The sequence below is a fragment of the Neophocaena asiaeorientalis genome, unplaced genomic scaffold (assembly GCF_003031525.2).
Source record: "Neophocaena asiaeorientalis asiaeorientalis breed wild unplaced genomic scaffold, Neophocaena_asiaeorientalis_V1.1 scaffold2579, whole genome shotgun sequence".
Lineage (NCBI taxonomy): Eukaryota > Metazoa > Chordata > Mammalia > Artiodactyla > Phocoenidae > Neophocaena > Neophocaena asiaeorientalis.
Genome location: NW_020173360.1, coordinates 14,811 through 25,525, shown reverse-complemented (window position 1 = coordinate 25,525; position 10,715 = coordinate 14,811). Strand labels below are relative to the sequence as shown.

The 10,715-nt window shown below is 54.1% G+C and overlaps 2 protein-coding genes across 4 annotated transcripts in view; both read right to left on the bottom strand.

Moving 5' to 3' along the window:
• Positions 1–204, bottom strand: part of ATP6AP1 (ATPase H+ transporting accessory protein 1) — a 7,148-nt gene extending 6,944 nt beyond the window's left edge. The window contains exon 1 of the mRNA XM_024746197.1: positions 6–204. Coding sequence (XP_024601965.1) covers positions 6–153 — 148 coding nt within the window. The 5' untranslated portion in view covers positions 154–204. The remainder of the gene's footprint in view (positions 1–5) is intronic.
• Positions 205–6,703: 6,499 nt separating this feature from the next.
• TAFAZZIN (tafazzin, phospholipid-lysophospholipid transacylase) overlaps positions 6,704–10,715 on the bottom strand; it is a 7,635-nt gene continuing 3,623 nt past the window's right edge. The window contains exons 5-10 of one of the 3 annotated variants that reach the window (XM_024746221.1): positions 8,783–8,863; positions 8,634–8,675; positions 8,372–8,434; positions 8,174–8,226; positions 7,700–7,777; positions 7,346–7,578 (exon numbers count right to left, since the gene is read on the bottom strand). In XM_024746221.1, coding sequence (XP_024601989.1) covers positions 7,477–7,578; positions 7,700–7,777; positions 8,174–8,226; positions 8,372–8,434; positions 8,634–8,675; positions 8,783–8,863 — 419 coding nt within the window. In that variant the 3' untranslated portion in view covers positions 7,346–7,476. Of the gene's footprint in view, positions 7,778–8,173; positions 8,227–8,371; positions 8,435–8,633; positions 8,676–8,782; positions 8,864–10,715 lie in introns of all 3 variants that reach the window. The other 2 variants (XM_024746219.1, XM_024746220.1) reach the window with 2 other exon arrangements.

The window sequence follows — 10,715 nt, the reverse complement described above, 5'->3', positions numbered from 1 at the left end:
GTCACTCGACCACAGCACCAGCGGCACCTGCTGCTCCGACGCCACCGCCACCGCCGCCGCCGCCACCATCACCAGCGGCAGCCATGGCATCTGCCAGAGCGCCAGGGACCGCCGCATCCCCGCCCGCACTCGACCCACCGCCGTCGCCGCCATCAAAACCTCTCGGCCTCCACTGCCAGGACCCACCGCGGCCGCCGCAGATCAGGTGACCGTCGCCCCCGCCCGAGCTCCGCCTCGAGCCGCCATTGGCCCGGGTGCAAGACCGCTTTCCAGACCCTCAGCTTATTGGACGAAGTGGATGTCACTCACAGCCGCTCCTTTTCACTGGTTGGCTGTACGTGTCTCCAGGCGCGCAAGCTCCAAGTAGGAAAGGGGGCGGAACCGAGCTCCGCCGGCTCCCACAGCCTCCTGCCCCTCTGCGGACGCCGCGGGTTCCAACCCTGCAGAAGGAGCGGGGCGGAGCGGGCTCCGCTGGTTCCCACACGCACAGCTTCTCCTTTCCCTGTTTTAATCTTCTTAGTGCTTAAAGTAGCAAGAGTGGTTTCTTTTTCCTGCAGATGGACCCTCCTTTATACAGGTAGGGAGAGAAGAGGACGCCCTGGATAGCGTCCAGAGGAACGCCAGCACTTACTATGGGCAGGGAGGAGGATCCAGAAGAGAGATCGGAGAAGGAGCATCAAAGAGGAGGGGGAAACCCAGGGAAGTTTCAAGCACACCATGGTTAACAACGTCATTCTCGACTGCTGCCAGGAAGCAGGTAGGATGAGGACAGAAAACTTTCTTGTACTTAGCAACACCAGTTTGGTGAGAGCGATGTCAGTGTGAGGAAGTGGAGACACGGTGTAGATTGTCCTTTCTCGAAGTTTGCCTTAAAGAGAGGAAAGAGACAGAGTGACAGCTAGAGTCAGAAGATGAGAGACACCACCTCAAATAAATTGGGAGACTTTCATCTTTTTCTGTGCCATTAAAAAAATACATATTTAGTTGCACCAGGCATGCTCCTTAGCTGTGGCATGTGAACTCTCAGTTGCGGCATGCATGTGGAATCTAGTTCCCTGACCAGGGATCGAACCCCGGCCCCCTGGATTGGGAGCGTGGATTCTTACCCACCGCACCACCAGGGAAGCCCCTTTCTGTGCCATTTTTTATTTCTCATATTAGTGACCACTGCAACCTAGTGGGTGAGTATATGGGTGTTCACTGTAAGCTTTTTTTTGACCTTGGTACATGTACTGGGTTGAAGAGTATCCCCCTAAAAGTTATGTGTATCCAGAACTTGTAAATGTCACTTTATTTGGAAACAGGATCTTTGCAGATGTGATCAAAATAAGGTCATGCTGGATTAAGGTGGGCCCTAAATCCAGTGACTAGTGTCCTTATAAGAAGAGAGAAATTTAGACACAGACACACAGGGAAGAAGGCCAATTGATGATGGAGACAGAGTTTTGCAGCTGCCAACTGAGAAACTCCTGGAGCCACCAGAAGCTGGAAGAGGCAAGGAAAGATTCTTTCCTAGAGCTTTCAGAGGGAGCACAGCCCTGTTGACTTTGGACTTCTAGCTTCCAGAACTGGGAGAGAATAAATTTCCGTTGGTTTAAGCCTACCAGTTTGTGGTAATCTGTTATGGCAGCCCTGGGAAACTAACACACTATATGTTTGATATTTTTCATAATAAAACATATAGTCGCTCGCTGCAACCAGAGAAAGCCTGCACACAGCAACGAAGACCCAACGCAGCCAAAGATAAATAAATTTATTTTAAAAAAAATATATATATATATATATAGAGAGAGAGAGGAAAGTTTGATCAGGCCCATTGCTGGCAAGGATGTTAGGAAATAGAGTCTCACCTACACAGTGGTGAGAGTATCGATTGGTAGAACTTTTTTGGAGGACAATTTGGCAGCATCTAACAAACTAAAACGTGTATGACCTTTAACCAAGCAGTTTCCCTCTTAGGGATCCATTCAACAGAAATACTCAGCCAAACACACTGTGCCCCGCCACTGCTGCTGCCGCCCCTGCCCCTCAAACACCAGCTCCTTGGCAGGATTCGATCTGTGTGCGGAACCCTCAACTCAGCACAGGAAAGCACACGAGAAGGGGGACTAGATGCTGGGAGCCGCTGCACCGTGTACACAATGACTCCCACCCAGCCCCATGGAGCTGACAGACCATTGATCACCTGCACTTGTCTGAGAAACTGCTTATGAGATTGTAGTCATGGTTGTCACACATGTGGCTCTGACTAAGACAGTGGCAGTTGAGCTGAAGACAGGAGGTGGGCTTGGCATGGTCAGGGAGGACAGTGGCTGAAGGTGGCTCTTGGATGTCTCTGAGTTGGAGACTGGGAGATGAGATCAGTTGGGGACAGTTACGTTTGGGTTGTTTGTGGGGCCCCCAACTGGCCGTGTCCGGGCCAGCTGAGGGGAGAGGTTTGTGCTGGAGCTTGCTGTGCCCCCAAAACCCTGGGAGAGGTTGGAAGTTCTAGTGCCACGATCTGATTTGTATTTGAAAAGGCGGATCTGGCTGTGGGAGCAGAGCGGATGACAGGGATGGGAGTGCCAGCAGAAACCAGGAGGAGGCTGTTGCCATCATCTGGGAGAAAGATGATGGGGGCCTGGCCAGGGTAATGGAGGGGCAGAGAGGGAAGGCAAGAGACTGCAGGGGTCACTGCCTCAGTGTTGGTGCAGGACCGAGGTTCGACCAGGTGGCATGATGGTGGGGCAAGGGCCCCAGGAGCATCTGAAGTGAGAGGTCGAAGCCAGGGCAGCCAGCGGGGGGTGGGGAAACCAGAGCCCCTCATGCTCAAGCCCTCCCCTGGCCTTGCTCTTGCTGTCACTCGCTGCCCTGGGGGTCAGTTGCATCCCCTCGGTCTGTCATTCCGTCACTCACCAAAGTCCTAGAAATCTTGCTCGGCCCAGAACCTGGGGGGGAAACAAAATGAGGACCCCCAATTGGGGCATCACAGTAAAGTTAAAGTCCTCCAGGCCCAGGACAGACCCGGCAAGGGACACGTTTTGAGAGGAAAGTTCTATAATAATGCCACAGGAGTGAAAGCTGTCGAGGGAAGGGACAGAGGCCCCAGGGATCAGAACAGTGACACAGGGTGACAAGAGGAGCCGATGGGACTTCTGTGGTGGTCCAGTAGCTAAGGCTCTGCACTCCCAATGCAGGGGGCCCAGGTTCAACCCCGGTCAGGGAACTCGATCCCACAGGCCACAACTAAAGATCCCGCATGCCGCAACTAAAGATCCCACATGCCGCAACTAAGACCCGATGCAGCCAAATAAATAAATAAATATTTAAAAAAAAAAAAAAAAAGAGGACCCAATGGCCATGGGCAGACTTAGGAACACAAAGGGCACCGTTTAAATAAAGTTTCAAGGCAAAGACTTTCTCAAAAGTGTTACCTTGCTGGCCAGCAGTCTCTTGCTCACCATCCTTAAGGGAGAAAGTCCCGTGGCTACTTTTCTTCTTCCCTCAGTTCCCGGAGGTCCCTGGAGTGGTGACCCTCGAGGCTTCCTGAAGCGGTTGCTATGGGCCAGGCACTGAGTCAGACTCGGACCCTGCCCCTCAAGTTCACAATCTGATTTGGAGGAGATGCAGAATAGTGAGTCACAACCCAGGGTGATGGACGTTCAAAAGGGGGAGACAAAAAAAAAAAAGGGAGACACAGGGCTGGGAGGGAGGCACAAAGAGGGGCACCACCTGAGTCTGCTTTGACCACAAGGTGACATCTAAGCTGAGTCACTCACTAAATGTTGATAGCGCCCACAAGCACCTTCTGTCCAGTGCTTCATTTTTAGGGTAAAAGCATTTCTTCATTAAAACCCTTCTGGGCCCTCATCAACTCCATGTCTTCTTAAATTGTTTTAATATAATATTGGACACATTCCAAAATATGTGTAATATCTGTGTGCTACATAGATTACATATGTTACGTAGACACGTGTGGCCTGTGTCTTACACACGTTACACATGATGCGTTACTTTATGTGAAATATACAAGAAAAGGAGCCCTCATCACCCACCCCAGACTTCAGAGTGCTGCCAGTTCCTGGGCAAGAATCTGTCTCCCCCAATCCCTTTTTCCTGCCCCACGCCCAGAAGTAATGGCTACCCTGAATTTGTTGTTTATCATTCTCCCTTTTTTTCTCTTACAGTTTGACCACTTCAGTATGTCCCCCTAAACAGTCTAGTGCTCAGTCTGCTTGTACTTGAGCTTGACGAAATGGCATCGTCCTGCGCAGGGGACGCGGGTAGCATCGTGCCATCCTTGCTAGTCTGGTGGTGAGCCTTCCGCGACCCTGGTTTCACTCTCCCCTTGGCAGGTGCCGGTGCTCCCTACCGTCCCTGTTTGCCGGGAGGCTTTTCATGACCTACGAACGCAAGATGTCTCAGGGGCCGTGGCAGACGGCACCGTCGTTCACAGTGATTCAGTCTCCCCCTTCCCTTAGGAGCACCCCTCCTTGCCCATTTCCAGGCAGGAGACACACTGGAAGAGACAGGTTCCAGGGCACCCCACCGTAGCTGGGATCCGGGGATCAGGAGACCACCAGGGTCCCTGTGGGAGTGTTACAACACCTGCACAGCAAGTGACTAGGCACTGGAATGTTGCTGCTGAAACACTGAACTCCATGCTGTGCTGGGCGTGAGACAGGTGAAGGGGCGGGAAGGGCGCCATCGCCTCACCCCTGCATCCCACATCATCTCGAGTGTGTCCCCGGGCAAAGTGGAGTCCACACCCTGAGCCTGCTCACCCAGACCACTGCTCAGCCCTCCCAGGCTTGCGTTCCCCACACACTCCTTGCCCCCCACCCCTACACTGGCCAAAAAAAGAAAAGTTGCAAAATCCAGGTGTACAGCTCAATGACTTAGCAAAGCAAACAAACACTCCCTTGGCATCACCAAAGTCAAGAACTCAAATGTCTACCTCCCCAAACCCCCTCATCCCCCTCCCATCACTTCCTTCTCCCTTCCACCAAAGTGACCACAAACCTGATTGTTGTGATAATCTCTTTGGTTTTTATAATTTTACCAACTGTGTCAGTCCGTCCAGGATGCTATGACAAAGTACCACAGACTGTGGCGTTTATAAACAGCAGAAATTTATTGCTCACAGTTCCCAAGGCTGGAATTCAGAAATTAGGGTACCATCAGGGTAGGGGAAGGCCCTCTTCCAGGTTGCAGACTTCTCATTGTATCCTCACTGGTGGAAGGGGTGAGGGAACTCTCTGGAGCTTCTTTTATAAGGGCACTAATCCCATCATGAGGACCTCACCCCCATGACCTCATGACCTAAGCACCTCCCACAGGCCCCACCTACTAATACCGTTAGGGGATTAGGTTTCAGTGAATTGTGGGGGGGGACACAAACATCCAGGCCATCACACATCCCTCAATATGATGATTTTGTTTTGTCTGTTTTCGGACTTTATATAAATGGAATTATCCAGTATTACATTTTGCGTCTAGATTCTGTGCTCAAAATTGGGAGGTTAGGGACTTCCATGGTGGCCCAGTAGGTAAGACTCCGCGTTCCCAGTGCAGGGGGCCCGGGTTTGATCCCTGGTCGGGAAACTAGATCCCACAAGCCACAGCTAAGAAGTCCGCATGCTGCAACAAAGATCCTGCGTGCTGCAACTAAGACCTGGCGCGGCCAAAATAAATATTTTTTAAAAATTGGGAGGTTAATGTGAGTCATTGCATAACAGTAACATGACTGCTGTTCCCCTAGATAGATGTTCTGCCAGTCATTGAGCCCTTCTAGTGTTGAGAGACATTTGAGTGGTTTCCCACTTTAGCTAGCACGGCTAGTGGTGCTGCCAATACTTGCGTATGTGGTGCGCATATATGTGCATTTCAAAGGGTATATATATCAGGTCATAGAGTGTACTGGGTTGAATTGTGTCCCCCCAAATTCATGTCCACCTGGAACCTCAGAATGTGACTTTATTTGGAAAAAGGATCTTTGTGAGTATAATTAGTTAAGATGAGGTCATAGTGGAGTAGCGAGCCCTAATCCAGCGACTGGTGTCCTTAGAAGAAGAGGCCATACAAAGCTGGAAGCAGAGATTGGAGTGAACTTGTGTCTTCAAGCCAAGGAACACCAAGGATTGCTGGCCACCACTGGAAGCTAGGAGAGGGGCAGATCCCTCCTCAGAGCCCCCAGAAGGAGCCAACCCTGCCGTTACCTTGACCTTGGACTTCTGACCTCCAGAACTGTGAGAGAATAAATCTTTTGTTGTTTTAACCCTACCAGTTTAGGGTGCTTTGTTACTGCAGTTACAGCAAACTCATACAGTACATGTATTTTCAGCTCTGCCATTGTTCCCTCTTCTATGAAGTGACTGCTCACATCAATCTTCCCGTTTTTCTATCCGATTGTTTATCCTTTTACTGATGTATAGGAGTTCTTTATTTATTCTGGGTGTGAGCCCTGCCTTAGTTACGTGTATTACAAATCTTTGGGTTTTGAAGCAAGTCCATTAACCTCGCTCTGCGTCCTGTACAGAATGAGATTAATCCCTACTTTTGCAAGGTTGTATGGGGATTGTAGACAATGACGGAAGCCTTAGGCGACTGGTACAGACTGAGAGCCCATCTGGTCAAGTGCTCTTGATGTGCCCAGAGCTCTAAGGCCCAGCCTTCCTGTCCAGAGGGGCACCTCCCACCCCCACCCCTACAGAGAGGCCAGATGTAAAAGAGCACAACACAGATGCTTTATTGTTTATAAAACATGAAAACCTAGGCCCCAGGGGATTCAAGTGATGCCAGGGAGGCAGAAAGGACGGAGAAGTCGGTAGGCCCCAGCATGAGGGCAAGGGGCCGCGTCTTGGGCCCTTGCTGCAGGCTCCATTTGGCTGGGCTCCACTTCTGGAACAGGGCAGCTCTTCTACCTGCAGCCCAGGGCTGCGCCCTGCCCGAGGGTCCCACGCCTGTGGGGAGCACGGGCAGAAGGAAGACGTGGCTGACGGCCATCCCTGAGGAAGTGGTGAGCAGCTCCTGGATCAGGGCAGGCGGGTAGAAGCCAGGCCTGGCCACTGCCCCGCTTCAACTACCCTCCCTCCAGTGCCCGGCCCTGGGAGAGAACACCTTGAAGGCAAGAAGGAAGGAGGCCGCTGCCTAAAAGTCTTCCTCCCTGCGTGGCCAAGTGGGAGGAGCAGCCGAGACCCTTCTTTCAGCTGAAGAACCACAGAGGAGCTGGAACGCACACCAACTAGGAGAGGGCACCCGTTAAGGGTTCTGAACAAATCTGTCTAAAAAACCGTATCTGAGCTCAAAGCATCAGTCCATCCCCCAGCCCAGCTCTGTGCAGGGCCAGAACCCAAGGCAGCACCGATCTCCCGGCAGCTGGGACTCGCGGGTCCCAGAGCTGCCTCTGTCCCAGGCCTCGCCGCCCCTCCCTGTCCCCGCCCCAGTCCAAGAGGAAAGCCGGGGCAGGATCTGGGCGGGGTCTGGGCGGGGTGGCGCCTATCTCCCGGCCTGCAGGTGGTTGTGGAGCTGCTCGGCCTGGCTCTTCAGGCGCTGGAATTCCTCCTGGATGAAGTCTGTCAGGGCTTTGCGAATCTCCACCTGAGGGGAAGGACTGGGGCTGGCCTGCAGCCCTCAGGGAGCTTCGCCCAGGGTCCCTGGGAGGCCAAGGGCACTGGGATGGGCTAGGACAGCTCTGGGATGGCCTGGGGGAGAAACTCACAGCTGACTTGTTCTCTGCCCGGAGCCGCTCGAGCACAGGCAGGGCACTGAAGGGCTTCCCAATCAGCACGGTGATTTTCTGTGGGGAGACGGGCTGCCGGTGGGCGACAGGAGCGGGGGGTGCCCACAGCCCCAGCACCCTGGGGAGCCAGAGGCCAAATCCTGTCCCCACCTTGCTGAGTACTCCCTCGGGTCCACTCTAACCTCTTTAAAACGAGGTGGTTGGGCTCAGTGACATCCAAGGGCCATCCCCGTCCCGGGGTCCATGCCCTAGTCATCCCATCCTGTCCTGTCCCAATCCCAAGGCCTGCCCCTGCCCCGGCCCCGGCCTTGATGCCAGGAAGACACCCCACCCCGCTTCACTCCATTCCCCCTGCTGCAGCCTCCTGAATCTGGCCTCAGTGGTGCTGAGTGGGAGTCATGGGGCAGACGGCAGACAGACAGACAGACAGACAAGGTCAGCAGCCCTACCCACCTGTCCAAAGCGGGGGAAGTAGGGCGGGCTGTTAGGAAGGACGTCGTTCATTCCTGTAGCACAGCAGACAGAAGGCTGGGAAGCAGGTGTGGGGTGGAGCAGGGCAGCTCGGGCACCCCCTCTCTGCCACCCAGAGGAGACCCACCCACCAATACGACCGAGCGAAGCCCCTTTCCCTGGGCCGCAGCCTTGGCTCACCGACATGCCACAGCGGCAGAATGACAGGATTGAGATGACATTCGGCGATCAGGCGTCCGATTCCTACCCCAGAGAGAGGCAGAAATGGTGGCATGAGTGGAGCTTCGGTGCCAGCCTGCGGCCGGGGCCACTCCTGCCCTCCCCCAGTCAAAAGCAGCTGCCCTGGGCCGGCACCTGCCCTTCCCGCCGCTCCCAACATGCTCCTCTGCCCCGCCTGCCACACACAGTCCCACCCAGCCGGAGGTGGGCCAGCGGCTCTTACCCCACTTGAAGCGCAGGAACTCGGAGCTCATGTTCACTTTCCCTGTTGAGAGGCAGGATGGAGGTGAGGCTGGGGGCTGCCGGGCGGCGGCGGGGGGGCAGTCCCACCCATATTCTTGAGAGGGTCACGACCCTGCCAGCCCCACTGACCTTCTGGGAAGATGTGCACCCAGTCCCCGTGGTTGAGCTTCTCCAAAATGAAATCCATTCCCTTCTGGTAGACGCCATCTCCTGCCAAGAGACAGTCCCTCCCTTCAGTCTCCATCCTCCAGGGCCCCCCCTCTGCCCTCCCTGGGCACGAAGCAGCAGCTCCCCATCCCCCAGCGGGCGGCCCACACGAACACCTTCCAAGGCCAGTCCCTCTCGGGCCTGCTCAGCTGCCTCCCTGATTGGGCTCTTGGAGCTTTAGGATGAGCCGCCCCTGGGGCGAGCCTACCGTTTGCTGCCTCTGGCCCAGTCTGTTGGTGATTTCCAGCCTCATCTGGGCCCCAGATTCTGGACAGCGACCCTTTCCCCGGGGTCTCTGCCAGGCCAGTTCCCGCAGCCACTCCTCACAGGCCCCCCCCAGCCCTTCCTGAGCCCTCAGCCTCTGCCGGCCCTGCCTCCTGCTGGCCCCTTCCTTGAAGGGCTCCCCCTGAAAACTAGACTCACCCTCAGCCAGGCCTCTCGGGAACGGGAGAGTGTTTGATGGAACACAGTGTCACTGAGAGTTGGGGAAAACTCAAACCTGCTACATGGAAAACAGCAGGGTTGAGCCGCCCCCAGTACTAGCAACACTCGCCTTAGAGTTTCCCGGAGACCACGACACTGGACCCAGGTGGCCCGGCGGTCAGCAACAACACAGACATGAATGCCTAATGCCGCGTGCTGGCTCTTGACTTGGAGGCACATGGGGGCAATCTGTACCCACGCACAGTTGAGCCCCACTCGTCAACCTTGTCCGTAGAGTGGACAGAGACAGAGAAGGGGGGGAGGTTGAAGAAGCGGGGTAAATATCCTTACGTTATCAAGTAAGGAGTAGAGAGCCGCAGCACAAAGAGGGAGAGAGACAGACAGACTGACGCCAGGACTCTTTGGGCCAACGCACTAAGAAATGGACTTTCAAGCTGTTCTCTGCAAGGCGGAGTCTTTGGAAGGTGCTAGATAGGGATCCAGGAGTCTCAACCCAACCCAAATGGGAACCCGGCCCGGCAGCTCCCTTAGGGGCTGGAGCTGGGGAGCAGTCACCCACTGCAGTTTCTCAGGGCATCGCAGCTGAGAGCAGCAGTTTCCCTACCTGGGCTCGCATTAGCCGGTAGGGGTGGGCTGCAGGGCCGCAGGCTCCTGCTCTACAAAAACCCACTGGTGCAACCGAGCCATCCAGCTTGGAATCAAGATTTACAAATACCGTGCTTTGGGAGCAACACTTCATAATGTTTGGCTTTTGCAAATGCTACTTCTACTCACTTGTATAGCTTGTGCGAGATCACTCTGACACTTCACGTCCTATCACAAGGCCTATGCTTGGGGGGAAAGGGGAATTTTCTGGAACATAGAAGCAACACATGCCAGATACTTCCTTTGCTTCAATACGTGTTGTTAGATCTTTGCTGCACGTCAAATGCACTTGAGAAACAGCTTGTCCCTGCCCACTTTCTCTCACCAGAAGGTGCTTCGGATTAAGACTTCACTTGCTGCTTTTATCGTGCAGTAAAACTTAGATGCGGGTCAAAAAGAAGAATGAGACTAGAAGTGGACACGGAAGGCCTCTGAGGTTGCAGAAAGGAGGAACTGAGACTCAGGGATGGGGTGCATGAGCAGAGTCGCCATCTCTCAGAGCAGTGCATGATGAACAACGCCACGGCCACTTGCCACGACACTGTAGCCTCTGCTTGTGTTTTAGTGAAAGGAAGCCGCCTCCAAAAGCACCAAAAGCAGAAAGTGTTCCAGGTGGCTATCTCTGGGGAGTAACTAGGTCTGCGGATGTGGAGGGTGGGCGCTGCAGCTTTTCATTAAACAACCTTGTTTATTATTTGAGGTTACTTTATTGGATTTTACCATGTTTTACTGCCATCTACTAGAAATAAGATTTCCCTGACCTCCA